General features: G+C 35.4%; 1 protein-coding gene across 1 annotated transcript; it reads right to left on the bottom strand.

Annotated features, from left to right (window-relative positions):
* Positions 1-397: 397 nt before the first annotated feature.
* YIPF7 (Yip1 domain family member 7) lies at positions 398-24,890 on the bottom strand. Its single transcript, XM_077746519.1, is given in 5 exon segments — positions 398-699; positions 3,209-3,390; positions 7,743-7,888; positions 15,297-15,472; positions 24,775-24,890. Coding segments are annotated over 5 exon segments (783 nt in total). The 3' UTR covers positions 398-536.
* Positions 24,891-25,225: the final 335 nt, after the last annotated feature.

Below are 25,225 nucleotides of genomic sequence, written 5' to 3'. Positions count from 1 at the left end.
ATTGTTCAAATGGGACCAAAAAACAGTTGCTACAGTAAATGAATTGAAAAACAGGAGCTTCTTTGAGTTCTCAGGTAAATAAAACCCTATATAACCCTCTCCTGCAGTTCTCCAAAGGTACTGGACAATGTGATCTTCACCACAGGAACACAGCTTGAATTGTCATGAATGTTTCTCAAAAGGCTCACCATTGATTTACTTTACGCAGTCGTTAAATGATTTTATGTACATAAAATTTCTTAAAAATAGATCTGTTGAGAAAGGCAGGGTCCATCCATAATAACAACTATATCCCCTTTCATTTTAAAGTATTTTAAAATGTTTTAATGTATCAAAACGAAAAGCAAAAACATCATTCAAACCAAACAAATTATTAGAACACCATCCTTAAGTGCTGTTTTGTCTCTTTGCTTATTATTCTCTCAATAGCCATAAAGCAGAAACCAACCACATCACCAAATTTAAATGCTAATACATTTCCAGGATAACGTGAACAGGAAACAAACAGAATCTTGAACCACCATCTCAAATACTCCTCAGAAAACTGTGAGGAGAGCAAAAAGTCCATAAAGTAAAGCACAAGGGTAGGCAATGAGCAGCTGTTGTCCTTCCATGTTCAAGGCTGAAATGAAGATTTTGGAAGCTGAGAGACTACACCAGCCAATGATGACCAGAGCCAACACAGTTCCAAAGCTTCCCCTACAGCAAAGACAAAAGAGATGATCATCTTATGCCAAGAGAAAAAGAGATTATTGAATCAGAGCTGCTTCTGAAATGTCCATGGTACAATATTTGTAACTACTATCTCCATTTGTAGAATGAGGCTGAGGAACTGTATGAATTTCTTTCCTTATGTGCAAAACAGAATGCATTATTTAGAAAATAAGCTATAAGAGCTAGGAAAGATCCAGAGATATGTAGTCCCCAGCTTTAGATCAGTGAAGTGACATGAGGAAAACTGCATAGTAAAATGGACTTTAGGTCAAGATCTCCTAATTCCTACTGGCACCATCGCTCCTTTCACCATCAGCTCACACTGTCTCACTCAATCTTGGTATAATCTTAAGTTGAGAATTTTGTTTATTATTTGTAAGAATGACAAAAATATTTACTTTTCAAAACTGAACAAAAGATAAACAATTGAAAAATTACAATGTAGCTTATAATGCCTTACAAATAAAAACAAAAGTATTTAAAATGTACTCTAATGAATATTATATTCCTTGGTTTAAATAACGTCTATTAGGAATAATTTATAGGTTGATTTAATATACAGGTTTTTATGAACAAAAGTGTAAAATTACATAGGATTGATTCGAATGATATAGTAATATGCTAGAAAGCGAAAATTAAGTGTAATAGTCTTTGAGGTCAGATAGTTTACTCTAACATAATTTAAAAGATTTCTAAATCATCCTTTATAATTTCAGACTGAAAATCTAATGATTAAAGGTCCAGACTTCTGATGTTTCTCAAAATTCAAATGTTTCCATTTTTATTTTCTTTCCCCTAATAATATGAAGTCATATGAGATGCCCCAAACCTCAACTTTGCTGGAAATAATGCTTTAAACTTAAAATTTTTAAATGGTAAATCATTATAGCATTTTTTGAAAAAAAAAAAAAAACCTTAACAAAATGGAAGTTGTAGAACTAAACACTGTATTAACTTGTCAAATGTCTATATCAAACAACTTAATAAATGGGAAAGCTTGCTAAAGAACATGATATACAAAAAGTGGCATTTTTCCATGGATAAGACTCAGTAAGTATATCTGTAACTCACATTGTATTTACACATTCAAGGTGTCCGTTTTCTGTAATATTCCTCTTTCTTTAATGTTGAGTACTTGCTGATAAACTAAGTGTTTGCTCTAAGTTATTCTCAAGAATGCTCCCCTGGGCGGCTCAGTTGGTTAAGTGTCCAACTTCGGCTCAGGTCATGATCTCACAGTTCATGGGTTCAAGCCCTGGGGCCTGCTTTGGATTCTGTGTCTCCCTCTCTGCCACTCCCCCACTCACACTCTGTTTCTGTCAAAAGTAAATAAGCATTAATATTTTTTAATGAGACTATATTGAGGCACCTGGGTGACTCAGTTTGTTGAGCATCTGACTTCAGCTCAGGTCATAATCTCATGGTTTGTGAGTTTGGGTCCTGCATTGGGCTCTGTGCTGACAGCTCAGAGCCTAGAGCCTCCTTCAGATTCTGTGTCTCCCTCTCTCTCTCTGCCCCTACCCCACTTGCACTCCATCTCCCTCTCTCTCTCTCCCTCTCTCTCTCTCTCTCTCAAAACTAAACATTGACAAAAATTAAAAATGAGACCATATTAAAACAAAGATGCATTCCCAACTAAGTCATTCTCAGTAATATTGTGAAAAAAACTATATGAGATATCTAAGCGAAATTGAAATGCCTATCTTTGGCATTGGTGAATTCTTCATGTAATATACCATCCAATATAGTGTTAATAACCTAAAATGTGCATCATCCAAGAAAAAAATGCAAATTGTGCCTCCTTTGAATGTGGAAGAATGAGCACTAATGTCAAATGTTTATTGGGTTCAGGGCATGTAGGGGACAAAGGACTATGTAATTACTTTCTCTCCCCAACCAGCTCAGTGATGTGCTATGCCCTGGGAAAGTGCTCAACAGAAACACACCTACTGGATCCTCATTAACAGTTTTGAATTGCAAATACTATCTGCCCAGGAAGTAAAAAGAGAAAAAAATCTATTGGCTGAATATAAATGCTATAAAGTTCTCTAGCATAAATATCATCATCAGGGTTCCTGGGAATTTTTCCCTGCAAGGAGCCCAGCTGAGAAAGAACAGTTGCTTCCTGCCTAGAAGGCACAGTGCCTGGGAACTGAAGCAATTTGTCAGTGTTCACCAGGCACTCACTCTTCCAAAACCAAACAAGTGAATTTCCTGCAGTTGTTCTGTTACTCCGGACAATAGTTCATATTGAAGAATGAGACAACTTACAAAGTGCGTTTCAAAGATAACCTGATTGTATTTATTATTTAAATCATCCAAATAAGAACAGTACCTGAGTCCAAACTGACCTACTTTCCCTGAATCTGTGTGTAGCTGTTAAGAGTTCCCCCATGCCACTACCAGACCTGAAAGAGGTTAACTACTCCACGGGTGTGGCAAGCTTCACAGATGACTGTGCATGTGGGGGCAGTCGGCACACACAGGCACTTACTGAAGTGAAAAGAAGATGGCGCAGCTGGACAGGATGACCATGGGGAGCAGGCAGTAACCCAGTACGCTTGCCACGCAGCCGTAAGACACCCCTGAAGAACTCATCAAGTTCAGTAAGGTGTAAATCCCTAGGCAGCCTATGGCACTCATGCCATACACATAACCAAACTGAACTTTTCCTGCCTGAAAGAATGGTAAGAAAACTATTAGAACCACACAAGAAACACCAAGAGGAAATTGGAATATCAACAAAGTGGAGAGCCTTTTAGAATCAATCAGCTCAACACTGTTCCATGTCATCAGGAGACTGGGCATTCTGGAAAAAAAAAAACTGGCTATCATATGAATTCAGGTCCTGAAAACAAACATCCCCAACTATACTTGGGATGGCACAAGCAAGCCACAGAGAAGATGAAAATTTTCTAGTTTTTTTTTAAATCATTGATTACCTAATAGAAATACAAGACATAAGTAAGAATATATTTTTCTCCATTTGTTGCATAATTAATGAATGAATAAATTAATGAAAAAAATTCCAATTTAGTCTTGAAGATTTTACCAGGCAAATTATTAGTGTTAGCCAATATCTATAGGATTTACTATGTTAGGACTTATTCTAAGCATATAATGTATATTAGCTTATTTAATTCTCACAACAACCTTATTAGGTGCCATTATTATACTCATTTTACACATGAGGAAACTAAGGTGCACAAAAGCTAAGTAACTTGCCCAAAGTAAAATAATGTTAAGTGATGGAAGTTGGCTTTCAACCTAGGAAGTCTAGCTCTAAAACTAGATCCTGGACATTTAGAGGAGCTCTAACATGTCTTAAAATAGTGGGACTTGCTTACCCTTATTTAACCTAGCATATCCCAAACTTATTTGACCACAGAATCCTTTGTTTTCATAAGGCCTATTACCAGTTTAACTGAACATACGTTATGAAAAGCTGGTTTGTATAAACCAACTGATAATGAATCATAAATTAAGTACTGTTAAAGGAAGTCAGTAGCGCTGAGGATACAACACTGATTTTTCTGAGGACTCATAAAAACAGTCATCGCCCACAAGACACTAGGGACTGTGAGGCAGAAATATTCCCATTAGAGTCACCCAGGGAAAGTCACAGTCTCCTACTGATTCAACAGGGGATATTTTAATGTTTGCTACCTGAGGATGCCAAAGCCCCAGGAAAGAACGCATTTAGTTTTTATATTTACATTAAGCTGATTAGAAATTCTAGACAAATATTGAATAGGTTGACTCTGGTGTTCATGAGAATTATGCAAAACAATGAAGGATCTGGTAAATTCAGAGAGTGAGTTTTTTAACTGTTAGTTTTCTTCTCCATGGCTGTTATCAATAAAGTCTTTATGTCTTTATGGTAAAAAGGTATTTACAGGGTAAAGAAGTATTTACTTTGCAATTAATTAATGGAGAATGCTTTGACCATTTTAATGTTCCAAATTGTCTAGCAATTTTGAGTTCTTCTTCCTCTGCACAGTTGAGGAGATTGGTCACTACAAAGTAAGTCCTTTCACAAAATGTCCCTGGGCTGTGCTTGCAGAATTCTCTCCTGCATTAGCCATAATAAGTTCTTATTGAGTAACTTTTGTATTCTCATGGCTTTTTTGTGAAATGATGCTGATAATGCTAGTAGACATGTTTAAAAAACCCCATCAGTTATGCATTGTTTTATTGGGTGACTTTGCTTCACTTGGAAAACAGTGACAATTTCAAATCACTTTCATGTATTAGAGAAAGATTCTACTTGATATTTTGATTGGAGGAGATAATTCTGAGGTAGGGAAACTTGTAATGGTGAAAGCAAACTTCCCCACATGCAAAGAACACAGAGGTATACCTTCCTGACCCCAAGCATTTTTATAAATGGGGGGGAGGGTAAATAGAGGGTGGATATAACTAATCTGATAGTAAAATTGCCCCTTTCGATATCAATTACTGACTTCTCTCTTCATCTCTTTTCTTGTTAGTTTATCCCAATTTAAGTGGTAATTACATTTGGCAGGGGCCACTGCCATTTTAAAAATTTGTTTCTCTAAAAAGGGCTTGTAACTGAAATGGAAAATAAATGTTCCCCCTTTTTTTAATCTTAAAACTTTTCTGGTCCTTTTTGTCCCACTCTCATTACTATCTTGATTTGAAATACTATTCTTCTGATTATGCTTTTACATTGGTCATGCATGTTCCTTTTCCAGATCATACTCTTAGATCTACCAGAAAAATTAAATGGAGCCATAGATGAGCCACTCATCTTCCTTGTTTTGGGAGTGAAAATAGTTTTGAGAGTAAGAATAAGTAAAATTAAGTTTATGTTAACTATTTGAAGCTGCCTTTTTTGGTTTGCCTCCTACAACACGAAGAAGGGCCGCAAAAGATACTGTGTCATGCTTTATGTCCACATACATTATAAAAGTGATAAGTATGTGACCATGAATGAACAAATGGAATATTGTTTTGGATTTAGTTCTGCTTTCTCTAGTGTAATGCATGTACCAGCCCACAAAATTCTCCTTTACCTTTTAACCCTATATATCCAGGGCAGGGTTAGGTAGCAAATGGAGTCTGAGTGGAATCTGACTTCATTAATATATACTTGGATGATCTATACTGTTTTTGGTTCTTATGGCTCTATGTATCAGAACCAGCTCTGAAGTAACCACATCTAATAGTAAAATTAAACTGATAACTTCTGCCTAAAAAGTTTCAGAAAATATGCATTTTCACATATTCCCCACAAATTTTAGAACTGAATGGAATCTTAAGAAATCTCTTAAAAACCTTTTTTTTTTGTCTTCAAAATGAAGAAAGGAAGGCCTAGAAAAAGGGAACAGAAGTTTCAAGATCATACCTAGAGGCTATGTTAAGGGTAGATACAATTTTCTCACTTCCAGTTGAGTTTTTTTGGCTATATTGCTTTGTACTTAAAACAAAACAAAACAAAAAAAAAGAAAGGATATTTAAATAATTATAACTAACATTATGTATCCCCAAAAAGATCTTAATAGGAATAACGCTTTCCTTTGAGGGATGGTAATGGTAATATTTTCTACAGAAAGCAAACAGCTGTTATACTTATAAATCACTTGAAAAAGAAAATATGGGTTAATATATTAAATGGATTATTTCTGACTATTTGATTAATTGATGCGGTCTTACCTAGTGTAGCTAAGATTATCAAATTACTGTGACAAAGACAGAAGGGAAGTTGGAGACTAAATTAAAACTCTAGCTGATATAATGTTTGATTTCTAGAGTACTTGAGTACTTGCAGTTGCTATAGTTCAAAGGAAGAAATAAGATGCTATCAGTAATACTATTCTATTGGATAAATATGATGTGACTATTAACCACATCATTATGCAGAAACTAGATTTCTATCAGTATTTTGATTGGCATAAAGTCAATTAGTAAATACAAAGTGAAAATTTACTTAGTTGCAAATACATTTTACATCTAATTTTGAGAATTGTAGCTACATTGAGGAAACCAATTACAGAAAGTGTATAGCTTTAAGAGGGAAAAGTGGACTAAATAGTTATTTTAAAGGCTTTTCCTAGTACCTTTAATTTCCTATATTCTTTCTCCTGCCAAGTTTATTTCTTTGTTCCTTAATGAAACTATACTTTTCAGACTGGCCTGATCATCTTTTACATCCTGTTTTTAATGTATGGTCATTATCTCCTTTGTTTAAAATCAGAGGCCTTTTCTCATTTTCTCTTTTTTTCCTTTTTTTAAAAAATGAAACATTTTTCTAAATTATGAGCTAGAATGGCTTCTAAACTTATCTTAGGTGGAAATATGTTTTTCTTTACTTCTCTCATGAATCAATATCATCTCTCCTAGATTTAAAGAATGAAAGAGGCCTATATAACAGACAAATGGTAAATTCAGGGGAAAAAATGTCTTCATAAAAAGCAGAAAACTAAAATAATTAAGAAATATACAGATTGAATAAGCAAATTATTGGTTATCATTTCAAATTAATACATTCATAACAACCTAACCAGAAACAAGGAGACTCATCTCATACCTTACAGAGTATTTGAAATATTCTAGAGATACACCTCAGCAAAGAAAATGATGAGCAAAAAGAAGGGATCTTTGTGGTGTCACGATAGAAATGTCACAGAAAACAAGAAATAAAATTTGGGACTATATTTCCCAAATCCATGTGTTCTTTCGACTTTTTCAGATTGACAATCTTGATAACAAGAAAGACATAAAGGATCTCCTGCTTTGTTGAAAACTTGCTCAGTGATTTGAGTTTTGAAATTCTGCTTACATGTGTATTTTATCTGTTGTCATACTTGAGGGTAGTTTTACTTTGTCTCCATGATTCAATTAACTACATCTCCCTCACCAAAAAACAAAAACAAACAAATGTAGTGATGAATTAAGATTTACACTTTAAAAAGTAACACACTTTCTTCTGTATTAACAAAGAGTCCTTAAAAAATGACATTTGGAAGGGCACACATTAAAAACTGGTGCTTGCTGCTGTCTATTACCAGAAGTAAGGTGGCTCCCAGAGTGACACAAAACAGGATGGGCCCAGTGAGGTCCGTTTCATTCATAATGCTGCCATCTGCTGGCTTCAGGGGGTTTAACACAGTCAAGGATTTTTGCCATATGTGGTTAAAATTAATTCCAAGTTCTGCAAAAATAAAAAAAAAGAGGTACTGTAAATATTTTATAAATGTGAATAATATTGTTTTTACTTAGCACTTTAAGCTGATCTTTGTGTCTTCAAAGTCTAAAGTTCTATGTGATATAGAGTAATTCAAAAACAAAAATTAAAAAAAACAGATTTTTTTCTGTTCCCAATGAGCTAAAAGAAATATTTTAGATAAATAATTACATGAAAGAAAAATTTCCCTGCCTTTCACACTAAATATAAGCTTAAAGTCTGAAAATTGGGAAACAGATGTTCTACAGTAAAAAAAATAAAATGGTAGCTAACAGACTGAAGGTCCTATTCTATTGCCAATTTACATATTTCCTCTTTCCCTATTTTCCCTTGATAATACTTCTGAAATCATATCATGCTTATATCAAACATGATATAATTTTTCCATTAGCAGTATTACCTAAACTGAAGATATTTAGCCCAGATCTGTGATTTTACTTCCACCCTGCCTGATGGGAAGAGTAGTTCTGCACTCACTGCCTAAAACCCCACAGAGGAGAAAGCAAGAATGGCTCCTTTTAGCACCCATATTTTAATAAGGTCAGTGCTATTGTGGTTGAGTCTATGTACTCAAAGATTAAATTCTTGAGACAAGTTATCCTTTCCCTTTTATGAGTGGTGGTGATAGAATAAAATATCCAAAATCTGTGGGACTCCGTGTCCATGAGTCCAAACTAATTTAGAAATAAGTATTTTTCCTGAATACCTTGTTTTTAAATAATTCTGACTGCCACCTCACAGACCTGTCTGCTAGATTCTGCTCCTCTTACATCATTTTTATTTGAAAAACAAAACAAATCCACCCAGGCATCTGACATCCACTGAATACAGAAATAAATATTGACGTCCCATTAGTTTCTTTTCTCACCACATCTATAAACTTTAAGATGTATCTTGAGTAGAAAAAAACATTCAAAAAGGAGAAGAACATGACTTTACTATTTAAGAACCAACGATCAAGCTGGCTACCCTCCTTCTATCATTTTAAATTTGAATAAGAGTAAGGTAGAGATCCAGAAAAACTAGAGACAAACTACTGTAAAGAACATGCATTTCAACTAAAAAGACTTAAATGTTTTCTATTGAATGCTTGCACTGAATTTTGCTGTGAGCTGTACAAGATTTGTATGCTTTGGTCTTCCAGACATGTAATGAAGCTAGTACTATTACTTTATTCCTGTTTTGTGCATCAGGTAGCTGAGGTTTTGAAATAGTAATTTTTCCAAAGTCACAGAACTAGTAACAGAAGTCTATGTTTCAGCACTGAAGAATCTGACTCAAGAACCCATGCTTTCTTCCCTAAAAAAGCAATCCAAATAAAAACTAGGCAGAGGACCTGAATAGACATTTTTCCTAAGAGGACATGCATGCAAATGGCCAACAGGTACATGAATATCAGCTCAATATCACTAATCATCAGTGAAATTTGAATTAAGGCCACAATAAGATATCACCTAACACCTGTCAGAATGCTATTATCAAAAAAGATTAGAAATAATAAGTGTTTGTGAGGATGTGGAAAAAAGGGAACCCTTGTGCATTGTTGGTGGGAATGTAAATTCATGCAGCCACTATAGAAAACAGTATGGAGGTTCCTCAAAAAACAAAAAAAAAATAGGGCTCTGGTATTTCCACTGCTCCCACTGTGGCTGCTCACCAGACCAGGCTGGCCACAGATCTCCCTACAGCTGGAGGGCACAGGCTCCTGGCAGGGGTGGCTACAGCAAGGAGCCCAGTGGATCTGTCCCCAGGGCAGCAATGTATGGCAGCCAGAGGCTGACCTGAGCACTGAACCTGGCCAGTTTAAAAAAAGAAAAAAAAAAAAAAATAGAACTACTATTTGACCCAGCAATCCCATTTTTGGATATATATCCCAAGGCAATGGAAACAGGATCTCAAAGAGATATCTACGTTCTTATGATCAGTGCAGCATTTTTCATGATACCCAAGATATGGACACAATTTAAGTTTCAGTCAATGAATGAATGGATAGATCTATCATACATATGATCATACATGGTACATACATATAATGGAGTATTCACTCACGAGAAAGGAAGCCCTGCTATTTGCAACAACATGGACGAATCTTGAGGGCATGAAGACAGACATATACTGCACAGAATCACTTATATGTGGATTTTTAAATGAAGGACAAAAAAGGCAAACGCATAGAAACTGAGTAGAAAAGTGGTTGCTAGGGGCTGAGGGTGGGAAAAATAGGAAGAGATTGGTATAAAGGCAAGTGCACGTGCCTGCCCACCCACCACACCACACACAAAACGAATAAAACCAAAAACCAAAAACCAAAAACAAAAAAACCCCTTACTTTTAATAATATAGCTATGGGTCTCAATGTGCATCATTTCATAATGGCTGTATTTTTTTTGAATTGAGCCCAATTCTCCCATGTGAAGGATTTTCCCCCAAATCATCTGTACATGGCATTCAACTTATCTTCCTAGGATTTAGTAACTGTCTTCAGTCAGATATAGGGCATAGTTCAACTTCTTTTACAGTAGCACATAACACCTAACATCTTGCATATCTGACATTCTATATATAGAATACCAGATGGACTATTAATGACTGCCAAGACATAAGAGGGGTCTTGCTCTAACAGGGACCTAGACATTTTCAAAAGATTGGCCAGACATTGGTCTACACTGGGATAGAAAGATATTTTTTCACTCATTTTACATTCAGGCTGACACTTTCCATCCCTAGTTTGAAAAAGAATTTGACTGGTTAATGGTGAGTAAATCATGTACATTTCAACTTCCATTCTTATTATCATACTGTTATTTATATATTTCTTAATGAACACACACTTTGGAGAAGATGAGCTTAGAGGTTATAAAATGTCTAATGTGACATTCTAATGAGATTAGAATATCTAATGTGATTTTTTAAGTTAGCAGATTTTAAAATTTAAGAAATATTATGGTTGAAATTAATTCCACCTAAGCTTTATGTTGTTTTCAAACTTTATTTTCAATTAAGACATTTATGCTAGCAATATGTTTTCAGTATTTACCACAACAAAGTGGCCTTTAATTCAAAATACCTTTTTTCCTCAAAAAGCATAGCAATTACTCCTGATGAAACTCAGATGAAAAATGTTTTATGAGACATTACTACTGATTTTAGACATTTATTTGATGGCATAATTAACTTCTGCACATGTTTCAACATCAAGTCATTAACCAGTGAATGAACATAAGACCTGCTACATACTGTCATTCCAAAAAAGAGTTTATGAGTTTTCTACTAAAATATATCTCCATAATATTTTGTTTCCAAATTTATTGCAAGGTATGCAAATGAGATTGTAAGTATTTATTAATTGTAGATATCCTAATAAAATACCTTGTTGTAAAGATAAAAGATAAAACTATTGTGAAATTTGAATGTAAAATTTATTGTTTTGCTGTCATCTAGTGGTAGCAAAGTATATGATACATATGCTGTAAAAATGAATTAATATCCTTGTTTTTATGTGCAAATTGTGGCACTGGCCTTTCAAGTATAAACATCAGGCTGCGCTACATATATAAGTACTGAATATCACCGTAATTCTTCTGGTTTGACAGACTTGAATTGACTATTATTCTTCAAGATGCATTTGTTAACATATTGATTGTACATTATCAAATTGCAAAAGTTATCATTCTTACATAAAACCACCAAATGAGTCTTTTAGACAACAAAGTATTTAAGGAATAAACAAGCACATTTTCAGATAACATATTTTTGTGCAAGGATGTTAATTATTATAGCTTCATAATGTTATAGGCTGTTTGGTGTATGCTCCATAAAAACTAGCAAATACCATTTATTACCTTATCCTAGAAACCCTGCCTATGGCTTTTTCATATCTTTGAGACAGATGAGGCTAAAGGATCTCAGTCACCCAGCCTGAGGAACATATTGAATCAGAGTCTAGAAATCTCATAGATTCAAAATTCAGAATTATATTAGGTGCAATCTCTTATAATACACTAGCAATTTGGTGGGGATAATCACAAAAAGAAAAAAAAACTGAAGAATTTTCTCTAAGCTGCGTAAGGCAGGAGGGGAAATCTAGTGCATTTCCTATTTTAATTTGAGAAGACATTAAGGAAGGATGCATTAGAGTTTAGAATACCGCAACAGATACATTTAGACAAGTAGAAAAGAGAAGATTATTTTCAATAAATGTTACAGGAAAAATTGGTTAATCATTAAAGATAAAAATAAGGTCAAATCCTACTTTACATACTAACATAAATAATTTTTATTGAATAAAAACTTTAAGTGGAAAACAAAAAGATGATTAAAAACTTTAACAATATACAAGAGGATATAAATAGTACCTAGAGCTGGAGAAATACATTCTAAACAAAAATACAACCAGAAAGAAAATTTACCAAGAAAAATACTGTGGACTTGAAAACATAAATATTAAAATTCTAATATACTTTAATTTCCTATTAGCAAATTAGATGGCCAACACCATCTAGAAAAAAGAATGTTTGCAACACATATTCCAGGCAATCATTAAATATCCTTAACATACAAACATCCCTAGGGGTGTCTGGGTCTCTCAGTCAGTTAAGTGTCTGACTTTAGCTCAGGTCATGATCTTGGAGCCCATGAGTTTGAGCCCTGCATCAGGCTCTGTGCTGACAGCTCAGCTTTGGATTTTGTGTCCCTGCATCTCTCTGCCCCTCCCCCACTCATGCTCTGTCTCTGTCTCTCAAAAATAAATATTTAGGGGCGCCTGGGTGGCTTAGTCGGTTAGGCGTCCGACTTTCACTTAGGTCATGATCTCGCGGTTCATGGGTTCGAGCCCCACGTCGGGCTCTGTGTTGACTGCCAGCTCAGAGCCTGGAGCCTGTTTCAGAGTCTGTGGCTCCCTCTCTCTCTGACCCTCTCCTGCTCACGCTGTCTCTCTCTCTCCCAGAAATAAATAAAACATTAAAAAAAATATATTTAAAAGATTAACAATAATAAAAAATAAAAATAATTTTAAAAACATACAAATATCCCTATAAATAAACAAGGAAAGGAAAATATTAAGATTCCAATAAAAAATCTGACAAAGAATAAGAAAAACAGGAAGAACAGTCAATAGACATGAAAAAAAATGTCTAACTATTTTAGTAACCAACAATTAACTACAGAGTACTGCTTTTTGCCCATTAAATTAACTAAGACATCTCATGACTATGATGATGGTGTAGTAGGTCATCCTTTTTCTAGATCAGTTTGACAATGTAAATATCTTTTGACTCAGTAATTCCACTGTTATGGATCTATCCCAAGGACAACTCTGTAGAGGCCAAAGTTGTTAACTATGGTGTTCACCAAAGCCTTACTTACTATAAGAAGCAAACTTTAAGTGAGTTTAAATTATAGTACTCTTATATGACAAAATATCATGAAGCCAATCTATATCATATTTTCAAGTAATATTCAATGACTTTAAAGAAGGTATGCATAGAAATGCTTTTGACAAAAGGTAACTTTAAAAAGTACAAAACTTTATTGGGTGCCTGGGTGGCTCAGTCAGCTAAGCGTCCAACTTTGGCTCAAGTCATGATCTTGTGGTTCGTGAGTTCATGCCCTGTGTTGGGCTCTGTGCTGACAGCTTAGAATCTGGAGCCTGCTTCAGATTCCATGTCTCCCTCTTTGTCTGCCTCTCCTTGGTTCACACTCTGTCTCTGTCACTCTCTCTCAAAAATAAATAAACATTAAGAAAAAAAATACAAAACTTTGTAGCCATTGTATGATCTTTCATTTTTGAGTATTCATAAATACATATTCAAAATATAGCATTTCATTTTTGAGCATATATACTTAAATTTATATATGCATATATAAAATATTTATATATATGCATTTTATAAACACACACTCAGAAAAATTGAATAAAGGCTGGAAGAAAATGCTTCAAATCATTAATGGTAGTCATGTCATACAGACAAAATTTTAGGTGGCTCTCATAATTTTATTCATACATTTCTGTATTTTTAACATTTCTATATTGAATATAGATAACTTTTCTAATAATAACAAATGATCATTTTTTAAGGTAGTAATGTTGGTTGAATCAATTAAAATGTTTAATGAGGATAGCTTATAACTTGCAGGTGTTGATTATTATTACAGAGGCAAACTAGAATGAATTGCGTAAACATTACTGATTCCCAAATCTAACTGGCTTCTAAAGAGCCAACAAGTCTACTACATAATTTTCTGTGCTTTTCTTTTAAACTTATTTTAATGTTTATTTTTGAGAGAAAGACAGAGGCATAGTGTGAGCGCGGAAGGGGCAGAGAGAGAGGGAGACACAGTATCCAAAGCAGGCTCCAGGCTCTGAGCTGTCAGCACAGGACTGGACGCAGAGCCCAAACCCACAAACTGTGAGACCATGACCTCAGCCAAAGTCAGATGCCCAATTGACTCAGCCACCCAGGCACCCCTGTGCCTTTCTAAGTGGTTTAAATCTTTCACCCTTTTTAAATTTTGAAGGCAAAGAAAGAATGCTTTACTACCAAGTGATTGGCTGTGTTTATATGAGACAGACACTTACCTTTTGATGTAAAATATTGGGAATTTTAATCTATCCCTTTTCACTTGACTACATATAAAGGGGTTAGGGCATAATAGTTAACCTGTTAATATTTCTCCTTGGCTCTTAAATTTAAATCTACTTGAGTTTTAATTTTCTAGTGTCTATGCTTCTAGCATCATGTTGATTTTTCCAAGAGCAAAAGCAGCAGATGTAGTGTGGCTGAATTAAAAAATAATAATAATCAATGGCTGGAACCTTCCTTGAAATTCCTGAGATCTTCAACTGCAAGGGTCCACTGGTTTTCTGCCACCAACAGTGGTATTTACCGGAATCATATTCCTCTCCACTTAGCCATACTTAGCTGAGCTGAGGGGGCTCATATGAGCCAGGGAAGAAGAAAAACTGGCTTGTATCCCTGACAATAAAAGAACATTCAGAAATCGTCCCCTTGGCTCCTAGGCATCATAGGAGATGATACAAGTCAACTGGGGTGGAAAGGTCATTACTTTGCTATAACCACTCTGCTAAAAGACATGTTCACTATTGTCTACACACAGTACGGGAGTCTGCACTCTAACACTCTGAAGAAACATTTAAAAACAGCAGTAATAGCATGGCAATAGTACAGATCTACTTCCTCCCCGCCCCCCTCCCCGCCACACGGACAAGCTTTCAGCGGTTTAAGCACCTTGGTTTGGCAGACTCTTGTTTAAACATGGAATAATCAAACATAAAACACTGTATGCAGCATGCTGACAGTGCACATTACGTGCTGATTATTGCTATTATTCTTCTAGCCGTACACATATTAACAACATTCCCTTAACTTATCTTCTAGCAAAGGAGGCTCTTCATCAAAACTGTCAATGTAAGAAGATTGTGAATAATAATCTGGGTTGGATGCTGGCTGGAAAAATTGTCTCTCGTAACCTGATGACATGAGCATCTCTTGTGGGACAAAGGCAGGCTGGGGCTGCTCACTGGCTTGCTGTCTAGAGAAAGGAAAATACTGATTTATAAATATCTCAGAGAAGGATATCATGACAAATCACGGGAGGAAACTACAATTTTCTTTCTATGAGTTCTCCTAATTTTTATGAATACTTACCAATGAAGGAAATAACTTGCTTAAAATTTAACTATAATAAAAAGAAATGAAGTAACTGGTCATGAGAAGGTTCTAGAAGAAGGATCCATACCAACTAACAGTTATTGATTATGTACAATGTGCTGGACACTTTCTGCTCACATATTCTCACATACTTAATACTCTTTAAGGTAATAATTGTAGCTTTAATCCCATTTTATATATAAGGAAATAGANGCTTCCTAACTGAAATTGTCCCAGCATCTCTCCCCATTGATAAAATGTTACTTTTTCACTTTGTTCAGGGGCAATAACCAAACATGACATTCCCTACAAATCTGTGGAAGCAAAAGCAAAAATCACAATTTTAATAGTATAGTCAATTTATAAGAAAAAACAAATACATAAACTGACTTTCTAGTGCTGGTCATTCTCGGACAATTACTGCCAACTGAATTATCTTTGAGTAACTAACTAAAAGGATTCTATGGCTGGGTTAATGTCCTTCTTTCAAAATTTGCAATTTAGTTTTGTTGAAACATGATGTTTCAATACTTCCTTGACCGTGGTTTTATTTATTATTTCATGATTTGTATGAGAAAGTTGGAAAACAACACTCTTTTTTTTAATGTTTATTTATTTTTGAGACAGAGAGAGAGCACGAGCTGGGGAGGGTCAGAGAGAGAGGGAGACACAGAATCTGAAACAGGTTCCTGGCTCTGAGCTGTCAGCACAGAGCCTGATGCAGGGCTTGAACCCACAGACCATGAGATCATGACCTGAGCTGAAGTCAGACGCTCAACCGACTGAGCCACCAGGCACCCTGGAAAACAACGCTCTTTTTTTTTAATTTTTTTTATTATTTTTTAATTTTTTTATTTTTTTTTACAAATAGTTTATTGTCAAATTAGTTTCCACATAACACTCAGTGCTCATCCCCACAAGTGCCCTCCTCCATGCCCATCACCCCCCTCCCCCCCACATCCATCAGTCCTCAGTTTTTGTCAGCATTCAAGAGTCTCTCATGGTTTGCCTCTCTCCCTTTCCCCCACCATTTCCGCCCTTCTTCTCCCCCTTGTTCCTCCGTCAAGTTCCTCCTAATCCTCCTATACGTGCAAACATATGATATTTGTCCTTCTCTGCCTGACTTATTTCGCTCAGCATAACACCCTCAAGGTCCATCCATGTTGCTACACATGGCCAACAACACTCTTAATACATAACTTCTTACTAGAGCTAGAGAAAAGAAGGAAGGAAAAAAGGAGAGTATATGAGGTTATTTGATCTTTAAAACTGTTTTTACCTGAAGTAAAGGGGAAACACATAACGAGTTTTCCTTATTAACATGCTTAAGTTTCTTTCATCAAAGCCCCTTAAGTTAAGCTAAAAATACAGCGCAGGATTCTGAACTTTGGAGCTCCTTGATCTCTTCATGTTAAAATATTTACAGAATGGCTTTTAGTACTTTCCTTCCAACATTAATCTTAATATGAAATCTAAGAATAACATATTCAACTTCCCTTATACAAGTAAGCCTGACAGAGAAAATAACCTTCCCTTGAAAAAAAAAAAGCTATCAAAATAGAGATATGTGTATTTAATCATTTGCTAACTCAGCTGTAAGCTCGTTATGGCCAGAACCTGGTGCAATACTTCTTGAATCCCCAACAGCATATATTGATTACTGTTATTGTTCACTTGCCCATGAGGCATCTTCTGAATATTTTTTTTTCTTTTCTCAGCAAAATAGCCCCACTATCAAAATGACTGGCAAAGGGGTGCCTAACTGGCTCAGTGGGTTAAGCATCGACTCTGATTTTGGTGTAGGTCATGATCTCACAGTTTGTGAGATCGGAGCTGTGTCCACATGGTGCCTGCTTGGGATTCTCTCTTCCTCTCTCTCTGCCCCTCCCCTGCTCATGTATGTGCTCTCTCAAAATTAATAAACTTATTTTTTTTAAAAAAGTACTGGTAGCAATGAATTATAATAATCTGAAGGGGATGCTTGTTGATAAAAGCCCCCCATGATCCATATGTTTTTTAATGTAGAATAAAAGGGTAAAATAAAGTGACCTAATGGACCAGCATCTAACCAAGGCTATTTCACTGTAAACTGAAACCCATACCCAGGTGTGATTAACCAGGCTTGAGAAAAGATAACTTTTACAATTACTCCCTGGAAAGCAATCTCTGTGAATGGGGGAATTTAGCATAGGTGACTGGCTACCTTGACCCAATCCCTGCGAAGAGAAAAACCTTTTGCCCCCCCCCAAAAAAAAAAGAAGAGGAAGAAGAAGAAGAAGCAGCCCATTACCAGCTAAATCCCATCCTCTTTTTCTTTCCTCCCTCTCTGCTCCTTCATCCAGAAAATTTCTTCATCAGGAACTTGGTCTCTTTTGTCCTTGGCATAATAGTAAAATTTTCCCACCACTTATTTAAGAAAGTATAATTTCAAAATTTGTCCTACAAAGGAAACCTCAAAATATTTTATCTAACAAAAATTACCGTGGTCACCTCCTATCACTATGTGAATTAAAATTCTCTCTTTTTTGAACTTTGTGCATGTTGACTCTGACATTTAACACTACATCTCAATAAAATCTAAGCAATATTAATATGGGTGCATTATTAGTCCACAGTTCTACCCAACAAACTCTGTAAATAACCCAATTCTCATGTTTTAGGACTTTTTTTTCCTGTAAATTGGTGTGGACCATAATTTTATTTAACCACACATTCTGTTTTCTTTTACTAACTTATTTATTTTAATTCCATAGTTAACACAGTGTTATATTAATTTCACATAACCATATAGTATATCCTATAGTGACTCAACAACTCTATACATTACTCAGTGCTCATCATGATAAGTGTACTCTTAACCATATATCTTGAATGTTTACTTAATCCCACATTTTCTAGCATTATCCTTTTATACTAGATGGTGCTAACTCTGATGACTATGCTAACATAGTTCTCTTATATTTTCAGTCACACTTTTTAAGCCTACACTATTCTTTCATGAAAGTCATTCAGGGAGAATGGACTGGACATTTTCCTAATTGCTTTATTAAGCCCATAGCCCTGAATTATTAACCTATTAAAGGCAACCTCATGAGTTAAATTAGTGTACCCAACACATAAGATGGTAAGGTTCTATCCTATCTATATTCCATATAGCAATGGGAGTTGTGCAGAGTGTATCAACAAAATATTCCTTTTCTCCTTGATTACACAGCATCTTAATTAGCTCTATGAGAAGATGCATATTGAAATTTGATGATTTCTAACTCAGCACATTATTCCAGATGAAACAAATGTCAACTAAATTAGACCAAAAAAAAAACCACTGGACTCCGGCTGGTAGAGTTTAAACATTAACTTTGTTAGCAGATATCTCCTCTTCCTGTAAAAATAAATACTTAAATAAAAGCTTAACTGTCAGATGACTGCAAAAGATTCCTTTAGAAAAACTGGCAACATTCTCAGTCATAGGACTCTTCTTTTGCTTCCTGACTGTGTGGGATTGCATTTCTCTTGAGGAAATAGTCCAATGATAGAATTTATCCCAAACCAAGGGGTTAGAAAACATGCCTCTGGAGTTAAATCATGTGTTCAAATCCCAGTTTCTTTATCTTAAGCAAATTACATCACATTTGTGCCTCAGTTTTCTCATCTGTAAAATGAGGATAATAATAGAACTCATGGTACAAAGTAGTGGTTACCCAAGGGGAGGAGGTGGGGGATAGGGAAAATAGGTGATGAGGATTAAAACCTATAAACTTCCAGTTATAAAATTAATAAGTCACAGAGATGACAAGTAATGCATGTGGAATATAGTCAATAAGCTTGTAATAACACATGGTAACAGGTGGTAACTACATTTATCCTAATGAGCATAGTTTAATATATAGAATTATCTAATCACTACCTTATACACCTCAAACTAATATAACATTGCGTATCATCAAAAAGTATGAACCAATAAGAACCAATTTAAAAAATACAATTAGTATCAAAGTTTAACAGGGATCAAGGTTGTTCTACCAATATACCCAAGTCATAAAATATGTGCTCTATAATAAAATAATAATCGAACTCATAAGGTTATTGTGAATTAAATTAGCTGAAATAAGTAAAGCACTTAGAATGGTGTTGGGCACACAAAAAATGATCAATAAGCATTAGCTAAGTATTTGTATGCAGTTTTCTTCCTGAGGCTTACACTACATCATTCTATATGCCTTCCACACATCCTGGAATAGCCTCTTCTCTATTTGTAAATAGTTGCCTCTTCCTCAAAGAAAACAACATTAATTGGAGGCCAGGAGGCTTTTTATGCTGATCATTTTTAGCTTGTTACCATTTTGGTTTTCTGGAAACACCCAAACTGACTTTGACAACACCCTACCAGTCTTGTGTTTTCCTACCAGGAGAGTCTCCACTACATGCATGTCAGGCCTTCTGTCTCTAAGCAATAAAGCAGTGGCTACACCCCTGGTTTATTTAAAAACCCTCTGTATCTTCACCACTTCTTTTGTATTTCCTTTTTTCACCATCTACATCTGGGTTTATAAAGTTCCAATTAGTCTCCAGACGGATAATGTTGTGTTAAGGCACAGTCTGCAGCTAGGGAAAATATTTTACCTCTGAGGCAACAGGACTTAACATTCACCTTCCAAGACAAAAACAGAAGATCATCGGTAAGACTCAGTAAGGGGCACTGGGTTGCTCAGTCAGTTGAATGTCCAATTTCTGCTCAGGACATGGTCTCATGGTTCGTAAGATCAAAATCTGCATCAGGTTCTGTGCTGACAGCTCAGAGTCTGGAGCTACTTCAGATTCCATGTCTCCCTTTCTCTCTGCTCCTCCCCTGCTCGCACTCTGTTTCTCTCTTTCTCAAATATAAATAAGCATTAAAAAAAGACTCAGTGATAAATTTTTGTGATTGCAGTAATATGTTTTCTGTGTCCTATTACATAGTCACTAGCTACAAATTTTACTAAAAGTTTCATTGTTCCAAAACTGTAGGTATGGACTACCATCACGACAGTCTCCTGAGCAGCTTTCCTCTGTCAGTCTTATCCAGAAGGCATGTAGATGATGAGCTGACTCCCACTGCCATATGGAGCGTTAGATTGTAAATTAGGTGGAAAAAAATGTATCCCCAGATATGTACAATTCATTGAAAGTCTAACTGCACATTTAACTAATGTTCAAGTATAGGTATATTTCCTAGACCCAAATGACACAGCATGCCTCCAAAAAACTGTGACTATGAAGGTTTCAGGATTTGCAATACTATCACATGAAACAGCCTGAGACAATAGTAGGAAAGATCTATAATGAAAATACCCTGCTGGTTAAAAACATTTGATCTGTACTCCCAGAATCAATTTATCTATGTAAGTCTCCCGTTGAGCCAGTAAAGTGAAGCATTCTAAATATTCTAGGTAAGAACAGGGGTACCTGGGCGGCTCAGTAGGTTGAGTATCCAACTCTTGATTTCAGTTCAGGTTATGATCTCATGGCTTTGTGGGCTTGAGCCCCACACTGGGCTCTGCACTGGCAGTCCGGAGCCTGCTTGGGATTCTCTCTCTCTGGCCCTCCCCCACTTGCACTGTCTCTGTCTCTTGCAAAATAAATAAATAAACAAACCTTAATAAACAAACAAACAAATAAATAAATAATCTTGGTCAGTACAAAATATACAGGATCAGTTGGATGGCAGTATGGTTTGGGGGATGGTGGCAGAGGGGCAGACTTATACAACATTCCCAGGTTCTGGCTGAGCCAGTGGATGCCAGTGACTTTGTGCCATTGGCAGTGCCGCTAACTATGCTAGACACTCTAGAGGAAGATGAGGTCTGGGGATTCAGAAAAGCTGGGGTTCAGTCTGTTAAAGCCCTACGAAAACATTCATAGGGAGTTTTCTAGTTGTTGTCACCTTTTCTGCATAAGTATCTATTTCTTGCTCTAAATAATTTGAATAGATTTTCTATTTAAAAAAATAGAAATATAATATAGTGGGAAAATATAGCTGGAAAATATAGCCTAGATAGATGGATATAGATGACTGGAAATAATGCCTACCTGAATGACTAAATAGTTTTAAAAAATGTTTAGTGTTTATTTATTTTTGAGGGAGAGAGAGAGAGAGAGAGAGAGAGAAAACAAGTGTGAAAGGGACAGAGAGAAAGGGGGACACAGAATCCAAACCAGGCTCCAGGCTCTGAGCTGTCAGCACAGAGCCAGACGCAGGGCTCAAACTCACAAACCGTGAGTTAACCTGAGTTAAGTTGGACGCTTAACTGAATGAGCCACGTGGGCACCCCTGTGTAAATAGTTTTTTTTTTTTAATGAGAAAACTCCTTCTTGTTTATTATAAAATAAGAAAATTTGTTTTAAATATAAATATCTTTATTGTCTTAATAAGCATAGTCAACCAGCTTTCAGATGAGTATTCCAGTGAGCAAGCTCCCATTAATGGGGGCAGGGGTGAACAGAGACAGAGAGGAGACTAACTGATTATAACTATCCCCTGGATTCCTGTGTCTTTTGCCAGAATGGTCAGCATCTTTACTGTGATTTGGGGTGTATTTTAATTGAACTATTCACTGTATGAATAAAAGATCAAATCTCTGGAGTTTGATGTACACTAGTAAGTCACTGACTTGACTCCATGTTTTATGTACCTCATAAAACTACCATAGCTAATATGCCCTTTTCTAATTCCTGAGACTTGCAGTGCGGATTGGAATTTAAATGTTACTGTAGCAAAATCAGGACTTGGATTTAAATGCTAAGCAACTGAAGCTGGCCAGGCCATCAACCTAATATAATATAATCTTGAGTTTTCTCATTTGGTTATGTTAATTTCCATCTCTTTGTCATCTTGATTTCTGGGCAATGTTGATATGTGTAATCAAATGAGAAAGAAAATTGGGTGGTGTTGGCAGGAAGAAAGCTGTGGTCCAGGAGTCCCTGCATAAGGAGAAAGCTTTATATCACTCTTATTGGGCTTTTCAGTTTAGTCTGAAAATGTAGACTATAGATACTACCCAGGTGTTTTATTCCAACTGGAGAAGAGAAGGGAGAAAATAAACAGAAGGTGACTAGTTTCTTTTACTAAAGTAGGAGAACAGAGCAGAAAAATCCTGTTAGATAGCTCTCATTTTGGATTATGTATTTTGAGTTAGCATCCTGTAACACCTTAATTAATGTTCAAGTGACTCCCTCTGCCTAATTAACACTTTCTGACACCAAATACTTTTTCTTGGCCTTCCAAAGTGTAAATCATAAATGAAAGAAAATCAAGTTCTTTTTCTGTAGATTCTGCAATGATAGAGCCAATTCTCTACAACTCTATTCTTTTGTCCTATTTTTCTAATAAATATTTTTAAAAATATCTTAATTTGCCTGATAATGTTCAGAGAGAGGGACGGAGGGAGTGGTATAGATTGCTTTTCATATTAAGGAATGCTTATGGTAACCTGACTGAAGCTGGATAACATAGAACAGGGATGTGAATGAGATAAAACTCCAGATATTAAACTTTTACAGTTTCAAAAACATTTTATACTAATACCTTTCCCTATTGCCTTGGAGTAGTGGTTCGGCAGGAAGTAGCTAGAAAACAGCACCTATCTGTCTATGTCATCAGGAGTGACCAGCCAGGGGAAACAATTTCCAAGCTGTCCCGGGCATAGTTGGAATAGAAGAGTTACCATTACCTGTTGTATTTATTCTATATTTTCCTCCTTCATCTGGATCTTTCAAGGTACTTATCTGCTTTTAGAAAAATACACTCAAGAATTAATAAACTAAAAATATTTCTTATGTGATTATATTTGGCCTAAACTTGTTGGAATGAAATAGTGACCACATATCCCAGTTTACCTAAGATAGTCCAGTTTGAATCCTATTGTATCATCATTATTATTTATGGCATGGATTTTACCCTTAAAATGTCTTGATTTTATAATAAATTATATGCTCACCTTAGTTATGGGTCTAATCAATAACCTTGGACTAAAATCCAAACTCTATTTCTTACTAGCTGTGTAACTTGGAAAAGTTCCTGAATTTCTCTGGGTCCCTGTTTTCTCATAAGTAAAACTGGGGAAAAATAAGTAAAGTGGGGAAATATACCAGCACTCATCTCAGGACTGTCTGGGGATCCAATGAGCTAACTTATGTACAACTCACAACAGTACCTAACACACACTAAGAGTTCACTAACCGTTAGTTATCTTGAAAGCTGAAAGGCCTGACCCTTCTTATAATTCACTAATCTAGACTCACAAAAGAACATCCTAAGAAGCAACTCTATAAACATATACCGTTAAGTTTAAATGACTTTAGACAATAAAGTGTCCGTTGATGTGACTAGCTATAGTTACAGAAAAAAAAAAACCCTAATATTTATTTTATGGTTTTATAATACAACACAATTTCCTGTAGATTATCACAACTGTTCTTCATGGTAATTCCATGAAGTAGGTATTATTAATGCCCTTATTTAGTTAATGACACTCAGGGAAGTTCAAGTGTTTCCCAATATCACAAAGAACAAAGGCTAGAGCCAGAACTTGAACCAAATTCTTCTTCCCCTAAATGCCTTTGTCCTATTTAAGTTAGTGAAGGGTACATACTAAATTCTTAGTCTTTTTTTATTTTCAACTCAAGTTAAATTATCAACTCAAATAATTAACAATCTAAAATATGTTTATTTTAATTCCAGTTAAGAGCTTTCACACTGTATTATAATTGTATATATAATTACCCTCTCTACAACATAAATTCCTAAATTTTATGAGGGAAAAGATTATGGACTTCTTTTTTTATCTTTGTGTTCATAGTATCCTTCTTAATTCCTAAGATACAAAAAGGCACTCGATAAATGTTTATTAATTAAATAAAATCTATTTCTTGATCAGTGTCCAGAAAATATCATGTAAAATGACAATGTTTTCTGTTCTGTCCAGGGCCTGTCTTCAGGCTCCCTGTCAAGTGATATTTTGAAAACAGGAGACAAGCCACCCACCTATAAATGGACCTGCGGTGAAGTGAATTAATTTCCTTGACCTTTCCTGACATTTCTTCTTGGGTATTTTACCAAGATATACTGGAAAGAGCTTTGGCTTTCCCTAAGGAAGCCCTCCATTGTTAAAATATTATGTCTTCTTAAAATGAAAGCATACTTACCCTCTAGATGCATAAATATTTCCATAGGCATTAGAATCTTCAGAACTCTGGTCCTGATTATCAATAGTATAATTAGATTGGTAAAAATCGGAGTCAAATTGTCCCAAGTTTGACATCCTGAAAAATAGGAATGTTTTTTTACTGGGAATTCTGAGTCAATGAAATTTCTTTTCAGATAGTTACAAGGATTAACTGATGATGTTATTATGGCTGGATTCCTATTAGAGAGTAATGTATTCTTTGGATGGGCTAAATTAAGTATTGGAGAAGGGTGTGGAAATGTATTTAGAAAGTCTTTTACAAAATGTGAATCTTCAATGAACTTTTCCGAGGTTTTCGCTCACTAGGACTGTGATTTTGACCAAATTGATTTTGATGTCAAAGAACTAGCATTTGACATCAAATTATTTATTTTAGCAGTTTAAAAGAGAAAAGTTTTAAAATGGTATAC

Source organism: Crocuta crocuta, unplaced genomic scaffold, assembly GCF_008692635.1.
Source record: "Crocuta crocuta isolate KB4526 unplaced genomic scaffold, BGI_CrCroc_1.0 scaffold269, whole genome shotgun sequence".
In the NCBI taxonomy this organism is placed as follows: domain Eukaryota; kingdom Metazoa; phylum Chordata; class Mammalia; order Carnivora; family Hyaenidae; genus Crocuta; species Crocuta crocuta.
This window is presented reverse-complemented; position numbering and strand designations above follow the sequence as displayed.